Source organism: Acyrthosiphon pisum, chromosome A3 (genome assembly GCF_005508785.2).
Source record: "Acyrthosiphon pisum isolate AL4f chromosome A3, pea_aphid_22Mar2018_4r6ur, whole genome shotgun sequence".
NCBI lineage: Eukaryota > Metazoa > Arthropoda > Insecta > Hemiptera > Aphididae > Acyrthosiphon > Acyrthosiphon pisum.
In genome coordinates, this window is record NC_042496.1 from 19,964,643 (window position 1) to 19,986,699 (window position 22,057).

The following is a 22,057-nucleotide window of genomic DNA, read 5'->3' on the forward strand; positions in this document are numbered from 1 at the left end:
GTAAGTATCGTTAAAAGTTTAAATTTTACTTAAACATATACAATCATATTTTAGATTCAAAATTTAAAATTCCCAATAGTTTTCACAAGCGCCGGGAAAAACAACATAAAAATTAAGGAAAAATGGGAATTTTTACGCAAAATCTGTTATTGAGTAAATTAATTTTGGTTTTTGGTGTGACTTGAAAACAAATGACCGTAGATACATGAAATTTTCACTGGTTGTTTATATTTCCATTTTCTATACATGATACAATTTTAAAAATATTTTGATTTGTTTTGAACATTCTCAGTTTTCAATTTTTTTAGTTTTTTTTTCTATAAATATCAATAAAATTTTATACGTTGAGCCAAAAAGTGTAAAAATTTACTGCAAGGCTCCTGATATATTGTTGCAATAGCAGTTGAAAAATATTAAAAATACATAGGCACAATTTTTTTTTATAAGCATTTGAAGTTCAAATTTTGACAAAATTTATCAAATTTAAAATTGAATAATTATTTTGTAATTAAAAATTTATAAAATGTTCAACTTTTATATCTAAAGATTGAAAATTTAAAACAAGATTCCACGTAAGTAGTTTATTCTGTTACCAAAAAATCTAAAAATACATAAGCACAGTATTTTTAAAGTAATTTTAAGTTCCAATTTGGACAAAATTATATATTAAAAACCTAGGATAACTATTTTAGTTATTTTGTTGTGATTGTATAATATTATTCTTGGGTACTTGAAACTTCTAAAGTATACTATTATATATCTATGATAGTATCACGGTTTGTTGTTGATGTATAACGCGTTATAAGTACCTAATGGATATTGTGATATCCATAATTTGGAATTTATTATAGGTACCTTTTATAGGTCAATTTTTTTTAATACCATAGATAAGTATATAATATGTCTTAAACCTAGACTCACATACCGTCTCTGCTCAGGATCGTTTTTCTTATACAGTGATATTACAACATTGAATTCAAATTTAATAACGTCCATTATACAGTGACTCATTTGTAACCTACTCTACAGCAGAGCAACATCCACTTGCTCACCCTTTTATTTATTGTACATATTATATTAAAATATTTTTTATACGAGGTATTGTATTTTATTGTTGTGTGATTGTAGATTTAAAAAAAAGAAAAAGAAAAAGAAGGGAGATACAAAAATGGTTTGTTTTAGTATTAAATTTAAAATGATTAGATACCTATTACCTAAAAGTCTGTTATGTTGTCTTTAGGTGCAAAATGATAATAAATCCAAAAAGGATATAGCTACATTGAAAGTAGAGAAGTTTTATACTGAGACCTATTTTGACAATGACAAGCATTTGTATAAATACGAAACAAAGGACAATAATTTCAACAAAGGTCTGTGTTTTTTGTTGCCTTAATGTTTCTGATCTATATTTTTATTTGAATATTATTTGATATATTTGGTTTATTTTTAGATGAATTGAAAAGAAGGATTTCCATTGGTAATGCTTCAGAAAGTGACTTGTTGTAAGTACCTATCAATGAAAGATTAAATTGATTTATACAATCATATTTTTATTTATTGTACATTTAATGATAAATACTTGTTTTGAACTTTGTAGGTTAAAAAAAACGAAGAAAAAGAAGCGAGATAAAATAATGGTTTGTTTTAGTATTAAATTTAAAATAATTATATACCTATTAGTATTACCTAAAATACTGTTATGTTGTCTTTAGGTACAAAATGATGAAAATATGAATAATGATATAGTTACATTGAAAGGAGAAAAGTTTTATGAAACCTGTGATGACAATAACAAGCATTTGTATAAAGACAAAATATCTAAATTAAAGAAAGGTCTGTTTTTTTTTTTGTTGCAATGCAAAGGTACAAATAGTGGGTGGCTGGGGGTGCTTAGCTCATTGAAATTTCTATACCCCCCCCCCTCCCAGAAACTAACGATTTCACTATTTTAATAAAAGTAGTATAAGAGTATCAATTATAGACCTGATTTACAGCCCCCAAAATTTAAAACACTATTTATGCCTATGTTGCAATGATGTTAGTGATCTATACTATTATTGAATTATTATTTGATATTTTTGTTTAAATTTTTAGATGAATTCACAAGAAGGATTTCCATTGCTAATGCCTCAGAAGGTGACTCGTTGTAAGTACCTATTAATGAAAGTTTTCAAGAGAATTTTTATGTAATACCAATTGATGACAATATTGATTTAATATTTTTGGTGTATTTCAAAAGCTTATAACTATAGCTACATTAAATGTTCTTAAAATTTCAGTATGACTACTTGCCATACATAATAAAATGTTTGATATATTTTGACTATTATATAGCTGTGAGAATTATTCTATTTTATTCTATTTTTTTTTCAATTATTTTCGAGAAATAAATTTTATTCAATCCAAAAACTTTATTTTTTAATACAATATCTCACATAAGGCGTGTATTTACCAGAAAGTAAAGCTATTTATAGCCATGATTAATGTTTGCTTTTTTTTTATCGTTTTTAAATTTGATTATTTACCCAAGTATGATGTCCGTAGACTGACATCCTGTCTCTACTCATAAACATTTTTCGTATACAAGGATTTATCAATGGAATTCAAATTTAACACATACATAATAATAACATACTCAACAATTACTGTTCAGCAGAGCAGTAACACACTTGTTTACCATTTTTTTTATATTTGATTGTATTGTATTGTTATGTTGTAGATTTAAAAAAAAAAAGAAGAAAAAGAAGCGAGATAAAATAATGGTTTGTTTTAGTATTAAATTTAAAATAATTATATACCTATTAGTATTACCTAAAATACTGTTATGTTGTCTTTAGGTACAAAATGATGAAAATATGAATAATGATATAGTTACATTGAAAGGAGAAAAGTTTTATGAAACCTGTGATGACAATAACAAGCATTTGTATAAAGACAAAATATCTAAATTAAAGAAAGGTCTGTTTTTTTTTTTGTTGCAATGCAAAGGTACAAATAGTGGGTGGCTGGGGGTGCTTAGCTCATTGAAATTTCTATACCCCCCCCTCCCAGAAACTAACGATTTCACTATTTTAATAAAAGTATTCTAAGAGTATCAATTATAGACCTGATTTACAGCCCCCAAAATTTAAAACACTATTTATGCCTATGTTGCAATGATGTTAGTGATCTATACTATTATTGAATTATTATTTGATATTTTTGTTTAAATTTTTAGATGAATTCACAAGAAGGATTTCCATTGCTAATGCCTCAGAAGGTGACTCGTTGTAAGTACCTATTAATGAAAGTTTTCAAGAGAATTTTTATGTAATACCAATTGATGACAATATTGATTTAATATTTTTGGTGTATTTCAAAAGCTTATAACTATAGCTACATTAAATGTTCTTAAAATTTCAGTATGACTACTTGCCATACATAATAAAATGTTTGATATATTTTGACTATTATATAGCTGTGAGAATTATTCTATTTTATTCTATTTTTTTTTCAATTATTTTCGAGAAATAAATTTTATTCAATCCAAAAACTTTATTTTTTAATACAATATCTCACATAAGGCGTGTATTTACCAGAAAGTAAAGCTATTTATAGCCATGATTAATGTTTGCTTTTTTTTTATCGTTTTTAAATTTGATTATTTACCCAAGTATGATGTCCGTAGACTGACATCCTGTCTCTACTCATAAACATTTTTCGTATACAAGGATTTATCAATGGAATTCAAATTTAACACATACATAATAATAACATACTCAACAATTACTGTTCAGCAGAGCAGTAACACACTTGTTTACCATTTTTTTTATATTTGATTGTATTGTATTGTTATGTTGTAGATTTAAAAAAAAAAAGAAGAAAAAGAAGCGAGATAAAATAATGGTTTGTTTTAGTATTAAATTTAAAATAATTATATACCTATTAGTATTACCTAAAATACTGTTATGTTGTCTTTAGGTACAAAATGATGAAAATATGAATAATGATATAGTTACATTGAAAGGAGAAAAGTTTTATGAAACCTGTGATGACAATAACAAGCATTTGTATAAAGACAAAATATCTAAATTAAAGAAAGGTCTGTTTTTTTTTTTGTTGCAATGCAAAGGTACAAATAGTGGGTGGCTGGGGGTGCTTAGCTCATTGAAATTTCTATACCCCCCCCCCTCCTATAAACTAACGATTTCACTATTTTAATAAAAGTAGTATAAGAGTATCAATTATAGACCTGATTTACAGCCCCCAAAATTTAAAACACTATTTATGCCTATGTTGCAATGATGTTAGTGATCTATACTATTATTGAATTATTATTTGATATTTTTGTTTAAATTTTTAGATGAATTCACAAGAAGGATTTCCATTGCTAATGCCTCAGAAGGTGACTCGTTGTAAGTACCTATTAATGAAAGTTTTCAAGAGAATTTTTATGTAATACCAATTGATGACAATATTGATTTAATATTTTTGGTGTATTTCAAAAGCTTATAACTATAGCTACATTAAATGTTCTTAAAATTTCAATATGACTACTTGCCATACATAATAAAATGTTTGATATATTTTGACTATTATATAGCTGTGAGAATTATTCTATTTTATTCTATTTTTTTTTCAATTATTTTCGAGAAATAAATTTTATTCAATCCAAAAACTTTATTTTTTAATATAATATCTCACATAAGGCGTGTATTTACCAGAAAGTAAATCTATTTATAGCCATGATTAATGTTTGCTTTTTTTTATCGTTTTTAAATTTGATTATTTACCCAAGTATGATGTCCGTAGACTGACATCCTGTCTCTACTCATAATCATTTTTCGTATACAAGGATTTATCAATGGAATTCAAATTTAACACATACATGATAATAACATACTCAACAATTACTGTTCAGCAGAGCAGTAACACTTGTTTACCATTTTTTTTTTATACATGATTGTATTGTATTGTTGTTGTAGATTTAAAAAAAAAAAGAAGAAAAAGAATGGAGATAAAAAAATGGTTTGTTTTGACATAAAAATTAAAAAATATTAGGTATAAGATGTTTATGTTGTCTTTAGGTAGAAAAGAATAAATTTTTGAAAAACGATAAAGCTACATTGAAAGTTGAACAATTTTGTAATGAGACCTGTGATGACAATGTCAAGTATTTAAATAAAATCAATATAAGTGCATCCAATTTAAATAAAGGTGGGTAATTTTTGTAACCATGATGTTAATATCATATTAATATTTAATGTGTTATTACCGTTTAACAACAAAGATTCAAATTGCAAATGCTTCAGAAGATGATGAAGAATTGGCATTGTAAGTATCTAAAAAAGTTAATTACTTATTAATATTTATACTGCCGGCCACCGAGAGGCTGCTACTGGGCGACGACTAAAACTCATCCGATCTCTCGCATTCTCACCACTAAATCTGCCCGTATGCTGGCCGCTTCCACCACCACTGTCGTTGCTACAGCTATATGGTAGAGTGGGATAAAATTGGGTACGAGAACGCGGAGCTCGATCATTTGGATGCGCCAACGAGTAGCCCTCTCTCGGTGGAGGCAGTAAAGTATCATTATTATTTAGTTAATATTATAAAATTATATAAATCATACAATAATATTGATAATTAAGTTATTTAATTTTGTTTATTGTATACATTAAACATTTTTTTTAAATTTATACATTGGGCTCTCATCTAATCTTAGGTGTTAATTTATCCTAAACAATAAATTTTATAATATATCATTTTCAGTTCCAAATTTAGACATTCGCACCAATTGTAAAAAATAATTGTCCTACCCATCGGGAAAATGGGAAATAGAACTGCATGAACTTTTTAGATTTCGAGCAAAGAAAATAATCTATGTTTGCTTGTTATTAAATATTAGTTAATAATTGCATGTTTATTATTTTAGTTCATTGTTTAGTGAATTATTGTCTTTTTGGTTTAGGTTAAAAAGTCCATTAAAAAAGTCCAAGAAAAAAAAGAAAAAATCTAAGGTATTTGTTTTATTATTTTAATTATTTATACTCTTGTAATTTATTTGAATTATAAGAAATATATGTTAAGTGTTGATAAAGGCAGATTTTGAAAGGTATTGGTCATCTATAGGGCAGATGGTTTGTAGCATTTGCATATTTGCACAGTCAAAAAATAGCTGTGTACGACACAAATACTTTCGTGCTTTAATCATTTTATTAATATTTGGTCGAAGTTTTCATTTATTATTTTCACAACCAAAATAATGTTGATCTCAATATTAATATGGTTGTTGGCTGTTCCCAGACACATGTTTTTCCTAGAAACACGTCTCGAGAGTAAACATTTTAAACTGAAATATTTTTTAAAATATTGAAGAAATATCTGAAAACCCCTACATTAAAATAATTTAATACTTATTGTAACTTACTACTTGAAATTTAAATAAAATATATTCATTAAAATAATAGGTTAGGTTAGGTATTTACAGAAAAAATGCTTATTTTGTATTCAAAAATATTCATATTAAAATGCATATTTTATATATTTAAGTGCATATTTGGTGTTTTTTTAGAGCTACAAGTCCTCTGCCCTGGACTCGTCAATATAAAAGAAATAAACATGCTGAGATTTATATTTATATTCTTAAAAATTTAATTTTAGATGGCAATAAAAGAAGATACTGAGTTGTCAAAATACAAATCTATACAAAAAAATCTTAAAAATATGGAAGACCTGAAAAAATATATAATATCTGAAGAGCAGTCAAATGAGATTCACAATGGTAAAATTTGCATCTTACAAATATCTTCTGAAATAAATGTTTTAGAAACTTCTATTACTGCCTATTAACACAACTAAAGTCCCATAAGATATTAACTGATTTTGGAATAATTTCATATTTTAAATATCTAGTAGTATATCAATGCTCAAATTGTATTGTATTATGCTGTCTACATAAAAATTTAGATTTGAGTAAAAAGTTTAGTTTAAGACATATTAAAAGTAATGAACATATTCGATAGATCCTCACTTATCAAAATGATATGAGGTTAGGGTTTGACTAAAAATTGAAACAACATAGTATGAATGCATAAATGTATCTATATCTATTTAATTTCTAATTTCTAAATACTTTTAGTGTTATTTTATCGCATATATATTGTAGCTATCAAAATCATGTTGAGTATTTTGTATTATAGTCCAGTCAAATTAGACAAAAAAAGGGGTTCAGCTCGGAAAAATTCCCACCTAGCTGAATTTTGGTACACATCTTTATTACATCGTTGTAAACAATGTGTAAAAAGTTTACCTCGATATCATGTACGCGTTAAAGGTTATTCGAGGTCAAAGGTCACGGAATTGGCCATTTTTAATATCTCGTTTTTTACTGGTCGTACAAAAGTTTCAGATACAAATTGCAGAGGACAAAATTATCTACAAAATTGTAATATGTATATATCCAATCGCACTTGCGGTATACAAATTTTAATGTTTACTATACAAAATTACATTAATATATAATATTATATTATAATAACGATAATAAAAATAAATTCGTTTCCACACCACCATTGAGGATAGTGCGTTTTTTTTTTTCATGGTTTCCCTGGTAGGCCTAGTCCATATAGTGAACAATAATTGTTAAACAATTATTATAGGTATCATAGTTATCTAATCGTCAAAACAAAGTAATAAATATTACATTTAAATCATTATTAATCATCAACATCGCTCTCGTCTTCATGCATTTCTTCTTCTTCGTCATTTTTATCGGGTGGTAACATTGTCATTATAAGCTCCAAAACATTGTTATTAATTATCCACCCCCACTTTTCCGGGGTACCAAATTTGTACCTGGTAATAAACTCGTAATATACATATAACCATTTTGTAGATAATTTTGTCTTCTACAATTTTTGTTTGAGACTTTTTATTGTACAAACAGTATAAAGCGAGATATTTACGCAAAGCCTAATTGTTTTTAGTGGAAAAATCATATTTCATTAAAAGTGTACACTTTGTTGGCCTTATAACGGAAAAACTATAAACTTGACGTGAAAATATCAGAAGACCATTTTTGTAGATAATTACCTCCTCTACAATTTGTATCCAAAACTTTTTTTTGTACGACCAATAAAAAACAAGATATTAAAAAAAAGGCCAATTTGGTGACCTTTTACCTCAAATAACCTTAAACGCGTACATGATAATGAGGTTGACTTTACACATTGCTTACAACGATGTAATAAAGATGTGTACCAAAATTCTGTTAGGTGGGAATTTTTCCAAGCTGAAAACCTAATTTGACTGGACTATTAACAAATGGAAAAGGGAAAAGAAAGTGTATATATTAAATTCTTATGTATGTTTTAATTTTTAGTATATATAATATTATTGATAAATTGTAATTGTTTTCGGACACAAACTATTTCAATATTAGTTTTATTTTAATGATAGTAATTATTTCATTTTTTTTTTTTTTTTGATCATGAAGCCTGGCAACTATGGCCCTTAGCTGTTTGTTTTTGTTTGTAGGGAAGGAAATTGTAGGTTTGTAAACACGTGTGTTTTTGGTTTAGCAGATTTTTTAGTGAGCACCTGTAGGTATCTGCATGCTCGGGTGGGGGATGGCAGCATTTCTCTCCGGACACCGTGACTTGCCCGAAGAAAAATGCCATCCACGGCCAGGTTCCAACTGTACATCTCAACCAACGCCTTAATCCACTCGGCCATTCTGTCCCCCTAGATCAGTGGTTTTCAACCTTTTTCACATTGTGGCACACTTCATCTCTTACAAAATTTTCGCGGCACACCAATTCATATAATTTGTTACTTATCGGTTTTCACCGAATATAGATAATAACACAAGTAAATACAAAATTATAAAACTAGGTATTAATAGATTTATCGCGGCACACTCCAAGGGTGCTCGCGGCACACCGGTTGAAAACCACTGCCCTAGATAGTAAATTTGTGTTATCACTATAATTGCGTATCAGAAAAAATACATGAACCTATTGTATTTCTTCAAAACTAATTTGTAAAATGTAGGACAACTTACTGTTGAAAATATTTTTAACTGTCTTGGTTGGATATTATAAACTAATTGTCTATTATTTAATTAATTTTATAAATCACATATGAGAGAGAAATAGAAAGACTAATGGTAAACAATAAAATATAGATATTTATTCTAAAATATTTAATTAAATTTATATTATAAATAATTATATTGTGTTGAGAATGTTGTATTATATTATACCTTTATTTTAATTAAATAGATCCTGTTATGATTAACACTCCTTATAATTCGAGAATTTTGAAAGTCCATGAAGAGGAGTACCCTGATTCGTGAGTATGAGAATAAGTAAAATTAGCTCATCATTTTTGTTTATAATAATTTGTGTAAATATAAACAAAATATTCTTTATGTGTATGATAAATTTGTAATTCTTTTTATAACATAATTGTATTGCTGTGAAAAATATAATTACTCTATTCTTGTGTAGATTTCAAAAATTATTCAAGAACAAAAAGAAAGATAAGAAAAAATCTATTAAGGTTGGTATTAGTTTTTAATATTATTTTTTATTATTTATTTGTTTTTTTATCTAAGATATTTAATTAAATTTGATATTCATTAATCATTATAGTCTATAGAAGTAGTGTGGTATCTCTTAAAAAGTCATACGGTGGAAAGGGAAAATTTTTAAATTATGAGGCTACAACAATTTTTAATAGAAATCAATAATATTGAGGCAACCCTCCATTCTCCCTAGAAATCCATAGAACGGTTATTCGTCATCTAAATTCAAAAATTTGTCAATATTAATTATAGTAAGTTCCTGAATTATACCCATAAATGTATCATCATTAAAGGTATTTAGGTTAAGATGACAATTTATTATAAAACCACTACATTCAAATCCAATTCTGAGCAAATTTGAAATGGTTTTACATAGGTGCAACTAGGAGGTTGCTTAAAGGTCTTTAATTCAGCCACTGTTATAAAACACTAAAATTAATGTGATAAAAGAGCACTTTCCTTATTTGATGTTTTTACTAAAATGAAAACAGTCCAAAAAGAATGTTTCCTAACATAATTAATTTATTTCAAATTTCAGTTATAATTCCAATAAGTTCTGTTTTCTGTAACATGTAAACATATTTTTTTTAATATGCAACACATTAAAAATTGGTTGAGGTCTGAGGACAAGTGTGTTACAGCAATGGTTTACTGAATTGTCCATTTTAAATATTATGTATTTCAAATAATATAAAAACAGAATCAGTGTTAGATTACCTACAGCACAAAAAAAAAGAAAACAGGTTTACAATAATATATTATATTCTTATTATTGCGCCTATGTAGTTTTGTAATGCTACTTTTTTTATATCTGTTGTCCCCCTTTTAGAACAATCAAATTAGGTATATAAATTACTTTGTTGTTAAAAATTCACAACTTCTTAGGAAGTTTTTTTAAATATATACAATGTATGTAATTTGGGAATATCTAATTATTATTTCGAAAAAATGTTTTATAGGCCGTTACTAGTAAAGAACTTGTGTCCCCGAAAAAATTAAGTAAACGACAGACGTCTGATAGAGAATATTTGAAAAACGATTCCCTTTCAACCAGTGGACATGGATGTGGAGACATATTATGATTGTATTAATCCTATTGACGATGACGACGAAAAGAAATTAGAATTGTTTGATTCTTTGGACGATCACACGTCAGAATATCGCACTATTACCAACACAGGTATGTATTTTGGCCAATATTGTAATCAAACATTTAACAACGTTAACGGTGTACACAGTCGCAAAAATTTTCTCACTGGAAACACTCCTCTCCAGTGCGACGTTTGCTTTAGAACGTTTAGTTGTAAATCCAAATTGCATATACATAAAAGAACGCATACTGGGGAAAAACCATATGCGTGCGATGTTTGTGGCCAATCATTTTCGAGGAAAGATCATTTGGGTAGTCATGGAAGAACGCATACTGGGAAGGAACCATATGCGTGCGACGTTTGTGGCCAATCATTTACGCAGCAAGCAACTTTGGTTTCACATAAAAGAACGCATACTGGGGAGAAGCCATATTCTTGCAACGTTTGTTGTCAATCATTTTTGCTTAAGTCAACATTGGTTTCACATACAAGAACGCATACTGGGGAGAAACCATATGTGTGCGATTTTTGTGGCCAATCATTTACGCAGCAAACAGATTTGGTTAGACATGGAAGAACGCATACTGGGGAGAAGCCATATTCTTGCAACGTTTGTTGTCAATCATTTTCGCTTAAGTCATCATTAGTTAGACATGGAAGAACGCACACTGGGGAGAAGCCATATTCTTGCAACGTTTGTTGTCAATCATTTTCGCTTAAGTCATCATTAGTTAGACATGGAAGAACGCACACTGGGGAGAAGCCATATTCTTGCAACGTTTGTTGTGAATCATTTTCGCAGAAGACAACATTGGATAGACATAAAAGAACGCACACTGGAGAGAAACCATATGCGTGCAACGTTTGTGGCCGATCATTTGCTCGACAATCAGCTTTGGTTGTACATTATAGAATACACACAGGTGAAAGACCATACGAGTGCGGCCAGTGTGAAAAAAAGTTCTCAACAAGCGGTAATTGTTCAGAACATACACGAAGAGTTCATATCAAATGTTTTTAAACTTGTTATGAACGTTTGAATTTGTCTATTCGGGCGTTCGGGACGAACATGAAACAAAACCATATAGTTCTCACTCTCAACGACGATCGTCCGTTGTGAATAAAACTTTGTATACAGCTGTATAGTAGCTGCGATGCCCACTGGTGCCTGGCTTTATACTTTCATCTATCGTCCTTGTAATTGGTCGCACTTGTATACCTATATTAGTTATAAGTTATAACTGTAGACTGTTGTTCAATTTGATTTTTAACATATTATACTAATCATATTAAATAAGAACTAAATTCAGTTTGTATAGAATTAGGTTTTTATTGTGTACATTTTTATAATCTTTAGACAATTCTTGAATAATAAAAATTAAAAGTTGTATAATATATTATAGTAACATTTTTTTTTTAAATTTGTTTAGAATTATTTCGAATGTATTAAATTTTCAATGATGTATGTCAGTACTATTTTAAATTTTCATCTAAAAAATTGATCCAGTTCTTTTTGGTGGGTGAAAAGTTAAAATATTCGGAATAGTTTTCAAAATCATCAGGAAAAAAAATATTAAAAAAGTCAGAAATTTGAAAAACTTGCTTTTGTATGGTGTGATTGAAAAATAAATAACTGTAATAACATAATATTTTAATTCGTTTTGAGCTGTTTAGAAACATTTTCAATTTTTTTTAGTTTTTTTCGTCTATAAATGTCAATAAAATGTTATTTGTTTGGTAAAATAAGCGTGAAAATTAAATACAAAGCTCCTGATATATTGTTACCAAAACAGGCGAAAAATATTAAAAATACTTAAGCACACATTTTTTTATAAGCATTTAAAGTTTGAATTTTGACATCATTTATAAATTTTTTGTAGTGAAAAATGTATAGCTAAGGATAGAAAATTTAAAATAAGGTTCATAAATAGGTAAATAAACTATTTTATTCACAATAATATCATCAATTAATATACTTTGTAATATCATAGGCGATAAGCTGACTACATACACGAATACAATGATATATATTTATATCATTGAATTCAAATTTAACTCCATCCATTAGTGACCATCAGTCTTGTAAAGTACTTGAGTAAAAGTATTCAAATACTTTTTAAGTACTGAAATACGTATTTTAAATACATTTGAAAAAAGTACTTGGGCACAGTATTTGAATACATTTTTGAGAATATCTGTATTTAAAATCAAATACTATTTTTAAATACTTTTTTCGTCTTACTTTATTTATAGTGACGCCAAAGTTAAATAAAATAATACAAATTTGAAATTGTACAACATTTTTATTTATGGATCGTTCATCGTTGTATTTTGGTATAGTATATTGTAATATTTTTAGTGGTTTATAATTTAATTGAATGTATACGTCCGTCGATTTCCTAATAAAATTTCGCTATTTGAAATACTTTTACTCGAATTATAGACATAATACACGCAACCCGCATTCGGTTATTCCTGGTATCCGTTCTTGCATTATCGCAGAATATGATTGAATAACATTTTACATTTGTAACCATTTTAGGCCTTTAGGGCTATTACAATGTCCGACTAAGTGTCGGTTAACTTTAACCGGACATTGTAAGAACGGGGCCCCTTCGACTATGGTTTGTGTTCTAGTTAAAACTTAAACGCATCAAGTATCAATACGCCATTTGTATCGTGCTGATTTTATTATATTTTTTAACATTTAAAACTAGATGGTGCTAAAATAAAAAATTAATTCGGTTTACTAATGATTCAATTTATCTATAAAGTCATTACTTATTAGGCCAGGGTAAAAAGGTAAAATACATTTAAAAAAAAAAAAGTATTTGAAAGTATCTGTGAATACTTTTTAAAAGTATTTGTATTTGTACTTCAATACTTTTTTTCCCAAGTATTCAGATACGTATTTTAAATACTTTTGAAAATAAGTATCTGTATCTGTACTTTTTAAAAGTATCTTTTACAAGACTGGTGACCATTACCGTAACCCACTTATAACCTACTGTCCTACTGTACAGCAGAGCGACACCCACTTGCTCACCTTTTTAATACCTAATTAAAACTACAAACAAATGTTTTCATGATTTTAACAAATTCTGGTAAAACTTGAACTGCTATTAAAATTAATTAAGAGGATGCTTGCATTACATTTTTAATTTATACTAATAGTATATTAGTATGTTGAATTAATTTTTGCAAAAACATTTGATTTTATATATTTTAAAGGAGTTAAGTGACAAGTACCCACATGTTGTTATACAATTCTAATATATACTTAAATACTCAAAAACAATGTCCAAATATTTGTGGTTATAATGAATTTTATTAAATTCAGAATATATTTTTTAGAGATTTTGGTTACAATATTAACTACCTATGAGAAATCTTAATCGACATTTTTAATACTTAAACTACAAAAAAATGTACACATTTTTTGGTTTTAATAAATGTTGTTAAAATTTGAAAAAATCAAAAAAAATCATCCTTAAAGATACACATTTAATGTTTTTGTACTGCTATTAAAAAAAATACAATTACATAAAATTTTCAAGCCTTTTGAACCAGTAAAATATTTTTTATCGACAATAATTTTTAAAAAAATCGAAAATCTCATGTATTATATTAGCACAAAAAGTGACAATATATTTTGAAAAGTGTATCATGTATGGAAAATACAGGTATAATCATTGATGGAAATGTCCTAGTGTCTACTATTCATTTTTGAATTACAATAAAATATCAAAAATCTATTGATTGGAATTCATTAGTTTACCAATGATTAAATCCTAAAAAAATATAATTTAACTAATAAAAATGAATGTAATTTTTACTGCATCAAAATTAAGACATTAAATATTAAATTTAATTTCTACTATAAATTATTGTATTATGTTGTGTTGAAATGTTCTATTATATTATTCCATTGTTTTTACAGATTCTTCTATGATCAACACTTCTTATAATTCAAGAATTTCAAAAGTTTGTGATGGAGGGTACCCTGAATTGTGAGCATGATAATTGAGTAAAATTAGTTAATCTTTTTTGGCTAAAATTGTATTGCAATGTTAAAAAATTAATTATTCTATTCTTTTGTAGATTTCAAAAGTTATTAAAAAATAAAAAGAAGGAACAGAAAAAAGTTATTAAGGTTTGTATAATCTTTTAGTATTTTATTATTATTTTTTATGCATATTAATATTTAAATTTGACATGAATAAATCATTATAATTATACATATTATAACTGTGAATTACTTTCTTAAAAATGTTTTTCCATGACATAAATGTAAGATCAGAGTGATACAAGAGAGAGGGAAGATAATTTAAATTATGAGGCTATAACGGATTTCAATATATTTTAGTCCTTTGTTATTAAGGCCGGGCCAACCCTCCACTATCCCTAAAAATAAATCCATAGAATGCTAGATTATCATCATGTTTATCATCTTATCAATAGTAATTACTGTTTTAATTATTCATTACCTACACCCAAAACTCTTAGGATGACCCTTTTGGAGCAGTAAAAATGTCTCATTCATCAATTTTGTGGGTGTTTTGTGGAAGTACATTTGAATCTTCTGGAACTTTCAGGGGAATATGCAAATTCAAATTTTTTATACTATGTGCTATTTATAGAGTTTTATGTAATATGATAAACTTACTGCTTAGTGCTTATTAATTAAACAGCTTGTAAATTTAATAAATAGTTCTAAGTCAGTTTGTACTTGGCCCAACTAAAAAGCGAAATAAACTAATCAAAATTTCTTTTAGTAGCGTTTAAAGTTCATTAAAAATAAAAAAAAAAATTATAAATATTAAAATTTGTAAGTTATTTTGTGGTTAAAAATTCATAACATTTTATGTTTTCCTAGCTTCAAATGTTATTGTACTATTTCGTGTATGTAATTTGAGACTATCTAATGTATCTTATCTGTTAATCTTTGATAGGCAGTAACGTCAAAGGAAATAATGTCACAGAAAAAAATTAATAAACGTAAACAATCGACGTCAGATAAAGAATATTCAAAAAACGATTCCCCCCAATCAGTGGCCATGGTTATGGAAACATATGATAGTAATAAAGATATTGGTGAAGACGGCGAAAAGAAATTAGAATTTTTTGATTCTCGAGACGATTATACGTCAGAATATCGCACTATGACCGAAACGGGCATATATTTTGGCCGATATTGTAATCAAACATTTAACAACGTCAACGGTGTACACAGTCACGAAAATGTTCTCATTGGAAACACTCCTCTCCAGTGCGACGTTTGTTTTAAAACGTTTAGTTGTAAATCTAAATTGCATATACATAAAAGAACGCATGCTGGGGAGAGGCCATATGCGTGCAATGTTTGTGGAAATTCATTTTCGAGGAAAGAACGTCTGGTGATACATAAAAGAACGCACACCGGTGAGAAACCATATGCGTGCGATGTTTGTGGAAATTCATTTTCGCATAAGTCAACATTAGTTTCACATAAAAGAACGCACACTGGGGAGAAACCATATGCGTGTGAAGTTTGTGGAAATTCATTTTCGCATAAGTCAACATTGGTTTCACATACAAGAACGCATACTGGGGAGAAACCATATGTGTGCGATTTTTGTGGCCAATCATTTACGCAGCAAGCACATTTGGTTGTACATGGAAGAACGCATACTGGGGAGAGGCCATATTCTTGCAACGTTTGTTGTCAATCATTTTCGCAAAAGATAACATTGGATAGACATAAAAGAACGCACACTGGGGAGAAACCATATGCGTGCAACGTTTGTGGCCGATCATTTGCTCGACAATCAGCTTTGGTTGTACATTACAGAATACACACAGGCGAAAGACCATACGAGTGCGGCCAGTGTGAAAAAAAGTTCTCAGCAAGTGGTGAGTGTACAAAACATATACGAAGAGTTCATATCAAATGTTTTTAAACTTGTTATGAACGTTTGAATTCGTCTATTCGGGCGTTCGAGACGAACAAGAAACAAAACCATATAGTTCTTACTCTCAACGACGATCGTCCGTTGTGAATAAAACCTTGTATATAGCTGTATAGTAACTGCGATTCCCACTGGCGCCTGGCCTTATACTTTCATCGATCGTCCTCGAAATTGGTCGCACCGGGAAATCTTCTTACTCTTGAGTGAGACGCTTGTACCAACACGTTCTTACATCATTTTATGTAAACTCTTTGAACGAAGATCGCAAGTAGGTCAGAAACATCGCGCGTTCGACATTTGTGATATTTGCTTTTTTGTAGAAGTTACTCTATTCAACCATTTCAACCACACTATAAAAACACGCACGCTGAAAAACATATATTGTTGCGATATTTCAAAAAGCTTAAAGCTTACAAAAAAGTTACGGATATTTCTTAATTTGTTACAATCGTTATTATAAGTATATTAAACACCAAACGTGTACAGTAATGGATGTATTGCTACTATCAATGTAAATATTCTCTACCGTAGAATTATTCTGTGAGCAGATAGCGAGTATAAGCTACTCGTCTAAAATTAGAAAATAATATAATGTATATATATATATAGAATAACTATAGACTGTTGTTCAATTTGATTTCGTAACTATATTATACTTATCATATTAAATAAGAACTAAATCCAGTTTGTAGAATTTATAAAATTAGGTATTTTTTGTGTAATTTATTTTAATCTTTAGACGATACTTGAATAATAAAAATTAAAAGTTGTATTCTATATTATAATAACAGTTTTGTTTAAAAAATGTTTAGAATTATTTCGAACGTATTGATTTTGCAATGATGTATGTCAGTGCTATTTTAAATTTTCATCTAAAAAATTGTTCCAGTTCTTTATTGTGTGTGAAAAGTAAAAATATTTGGAATAGTTTTCAAAATCATCAGGAAAAAAAAAATATTAAGAAAACCGGAAATTTTCAAAAACCTGTTTTTGTTTGGTGTGCTTGAAAAATTAATAACTGTAAATATATATATAGCCTCACGGTTTATAGCTCAAAAAGTGTCCATATATTTTGTAAATTTGAGTTTTTGGTTACAATATTAATAACTTGTGAAAAACCTTACTATACATTTTAGATTCTGAGCGGAGCCATTGATTTTACAATGATCTGTTTTTTAAATTTTTTATCTGTACACGATAAGTAGTCGAAATAATGCTTTTTTAAACTTCAGTATCGTGTGCAATGGAAGAGTGAATCTAGGTGGTGCATTGGAGAGGTCAAACTCCCAGTAATTTTCTAAACCAACGGAAAAACAAATAAATTGAGGAAAAACGGTTTTCATCAAACTCGATTTTGGTTTTTGTTGTAACTCGAAAACAAATGACTGTAGATACATGAAATTTACACTGAATATATACATAAAAATGTTCACCTTAATTATTCAAAATATGTTAACTTGCTATATGAGCTGTTTGCGGACTTTTAAGATTCCAATTCTTATAGTTTTTTTTTTTCTATAAAAGCCAATAAAAAATTTTATTCGTTGGGTCGAAAACCTTAAAAATTTAATACAAAGCTTCAAATATATTGATACAATGGCAGTTAAAAAAAATTTTATAAGCATTTAAAGTTCAAATTTGGCAAAATACATAAAAAATCACTAAAATGTGCAAATCATTTTGAGTTAAAAATTCGTAGCAAATTCCTTGTAAATATTTAAATTTACCTTGTAATTGTGTTCCTTTAGAGAGTGTATAATATTAAATACTTAGGTATTCATTTTTACTACAGACTAAAATTTTCTGACCATATTTATTCTGTTAATAATTCAACTATGGCCGATCATTTACTCAACAATCGCATTTGGTTGTACATAAAATAATGCACACCGGGGAGAGGCCATATGCGTGCAATGTTTGTAGAAATTCATTTTCGAGGAAAGATCATCTGGTGATACATAAAAGAACGCACACCGGGGAAAAACCATATGCTTGCAACGTTTGTGGAAATTCATTTTCACATAAGTCAACATTGGTTTCACATAAAAGAACGCATTCCGGGGAGAGGCTATAATATGTGTGTGTTGTTTGTGGAAATTCATTTATTCAACAAATAGATTTGGTTAGACACAAAAGAACGCACACCGGGGAGAAACCATATTATGCTTGCAACATTTGTGGCCGATCATTTACTCAACAATCACATTTGGTTATAGAATACACTCAGGTGAAAGACCTTACGAGTGCGACCATTGTGAAAAAAAATTCTCATCAAGCGGTAATTGTACAAAACATACACGTAGGTGTTCATACCAAATGTTTTTAAATTTGTTACTATTAATGCCATTATGACGCATAACTCATAAACATCAAATCATTAACGATAACGTTCGATTATCAAGGTAGGGGACGAAAACTCATAAAAATATCAATACATCGTAAACGTTTCAATTCCTCAGCTCGTGCGTTGGGGACATACAAAAGTCAAACCATAATATATAGTTCACACTATTGACTATGATTGTCCGTTGTGAATAAAATCTTGAATACCTAGCTGTGTAATATATGCAGTCCTCACTGGCGTCTGGCGTTACACTCTCATCGATCGTATCAAAATTGCTCGCACCAGAAATTAATTTATTGTGTTACATTTCAGAAATCTTAGCAAATAACTATGGATATTTTTTAATTCGTTAACACAACCCTATATTGTCTAGAGTTTACGTTAATGGACGTATTGCTTCCTCTCTCAATGTTAAACAGCAGTTAAAATATTTTCATATCCAAATGCAGATGGAGAGTATTAGCTAATTGGCTAAAATATTAAAATTATTATACAATGTATATATTAGTTATGGTTGTAGATTGTATTACCTACAACTTTTTTCAAAAATACTATTAGTCATACATTCATAACAAATCAGTTACTATACAAAAAATTCAGTTACTATAGAATTTGGATTTTATTTTGTAGATTTAAGTTGGACAATTGTATAGTTAAATTATAAGAGATTTTGTGTATTTAAAAATAGTTTGTATAGATATTTAAGTTTTATTCGTTTAAAACTGTGTTTTTATTAATATATTCTAGAGATGAATAAAACTTTTTGTTCCCTTCCAAATCTAAACTTTAAAAGTCTATTAGAAAATCAAGTGTAAAATAAATATTGAAAGTTGTATATATGTATATACCTAATATATATTGAAAGAGTTGTGCATATTAAGATAGTTTAATAAACAAGTAAAATATTTTGAACATTGAATAAAGTATAGAAATTAAATGCTAATATAAACATTCAATGATAATTTCATGTAGGTATACCTACGAGTTACACCAAAAACCAAAACCGATTTTGTGTAAAATTCCCGTTTTCCTTAACTCTTTATTTTTCCCGGTGCTTTTGAAAACTACTAGAAACTTTAGATTCTGCAGAGTGGAACGATGAATGTATTGATTTAACAATGATATGTGTTTTTATTCTTTATATTTTATTATTACTTTAAAATTTTTTTTGTGTCTGTCATCACCTTTTAGGACAGTAAAAGTGCTTGGATTTTCTTCAACAGTATCTTTTCTGATAGAAAAGTGAATCTAGTTGGTACTTTGGGGGGTCAAAAGTAAAAGTTCCAGTAGTTTTCAAAAACGCCGTGAAAAACAAATGAAAAATTAAGGAAAAACGGTTCAACAATTTTAACAACGACGGAATCAACAATTTTATTTTTTGCATCTTCGACAGTTTTTAATGAATTGGATAATTTTATTCCTTTCTTTTCCAAAAATTTGGGTAAATATTCGAAATTTAATTTAATAAATTCCAAGTTACACTGGTTATTCTTTTTCAAATACTTTATTTTACAAAAAATTGTGAAAATATGCAAGATATGCAAAATAAGCATATTCATTTTAAAATAAGCACTTTCCAGCAAAATCTATCAAATATGCAAAAATATGCACATTCAAATTTTAGATCTGATATCATGGCACAGGGAAATGAATTTATTTCGCACTCTGCTATTAATAACTTTATTACAAGAATACCTAGGTACGCCACTACGGGTACCTATTTAAAGGTAATGAAATAATATATATATATAATAGGGGAGTTATAACTTATATTATAAGCTTGAAAGTTGAAGCTAATAAGCAGATAAGCTATACACATTACCAAGGAGGAAGCCTTGGTATAGACTGGGTATAGGTTAAAAAGTTAAAATTAAGTTAATTATTATTAGCTTTTCAGGCTTGCACATTTCTTTCGAGAAGGCTATGACCAATACTGCGATAAATTCGTACTTGGTAAATCCACGTATATTATATATTATAATACCTATTATTATTAATTATTTTACACACTTTTTTCATTTTTCGTTAGGATTTGGGTTCTTAATACGAACTTATTCGGAGGGGCTAAAAAGTAAAACCTTATAGAGGGCTAAATACTAGTATGGGGTGAGGGGTTCTAGGCATTTTTCCCCGCCTACTGCCTAGTTACGACCATGTTTGTCGTTTATTTTTGTTATTTTCTGTTGGTACCTACTAGAAAATGATCAAACAATCAAACCGGATAACGCGTACCTACCATGGAGTTCGACGTTTGTTCCAAAACGTTTATCAGTAGGTTAATAGGTAAATATAAATTATCTCCAGCCTACCATAGAAGATCAGATTTAGGTAAGAATCATCGTGGATATGAGTATGTGACATATTTGCTATGTCCTAAAAACACCATTTTAAAAACAGTAATAGAAATTAAAATACACACAGAAAAATCATAATTTTTGAACATCTGTGCATTTTATTCATGTGACACTTGTGGCAATTTGACAGGCCACATGATTAAAAATTACATAGATTATAGATAGGTAGGTAACTATAATTCGATACGATATTTCAAAAAACATACAATATGTACATACACTACGGATATTTTTTAATTCATTACAAACGTTACCTATCTATTATAATACCGCCAAAAACTAAAAGATTATATTATTTACTCATTACTGCAGTTACCGTTGTTGGACAATGCTCCTAAGCAGGGCCGGACTGGAAGAGTTTCGGCCCACTATTTTCTGTAAGCAGCCAGCCCATTTCCTTCATTTATCGGCCCAACTTAAACTAACAAAATATTATATTTTTCTCAATAGTATAGTAGTTCAAGAATTAGGATTTAGGAACCTTTTTTTTATGCTGATTACAAAGAAAATGTAAAATATATCAATACATATATGTATAAATCAGCTACACTACGCGTAGCAGTATGACAAATTAAATCTTATAAATAATTATATATTTATGTAATTATGTGTACGATAATAATTTATAAAAGTATGATAATGGGAGTTTTTAATAATGTTCAAAATATCTTCAGCCTTCAAATTATTCAATACATATTTTTCTACAGACATTAATAAAAAAGCATCTAAGCGGTCATTATATAGGTAGA

The 22,057-nt window shown here is 28.3% G+C and overlaps 2 protein-coding genes across 2 annotated transcripts in view; both read left to right on the forward strand.

The window, feature by feature from the left end:
- Positions 1-10,753: 10,753 nt before the first annotated feature.
- LOC103309951 (zinc finger protein 436-like) lies at positions 10,754-11,683 on the forward strand. Its single transcript, XM_029491217.1, has one exon. The coding sequence runs from the start codon at positions 10,754-10,756 to the stop codon at positions 11,681-11,683; it is 930 nt and encodes a 309-aa protein (XP_029347077.1).
- Positions 11,684-15,635: 3,952 nt separating this feature from the next.
- The window catches only part of LOC115034405 (zinc finger protein OZF-like), a 10,351-nt gene continuing 3,929 nt past the window's right edge, over positions 15,636-22,057 (forward strand). Inside the window, exon 1 of the mRNA XM_029491218.1 lies at positions 15,636-16,554. Within this exon, the coding sequence (XP_029347078.1) occupies positions 15,636-16,554 (919 nt within the window). The remainder of the gene's footprint in view (positions 16,555-22,057) is intronic.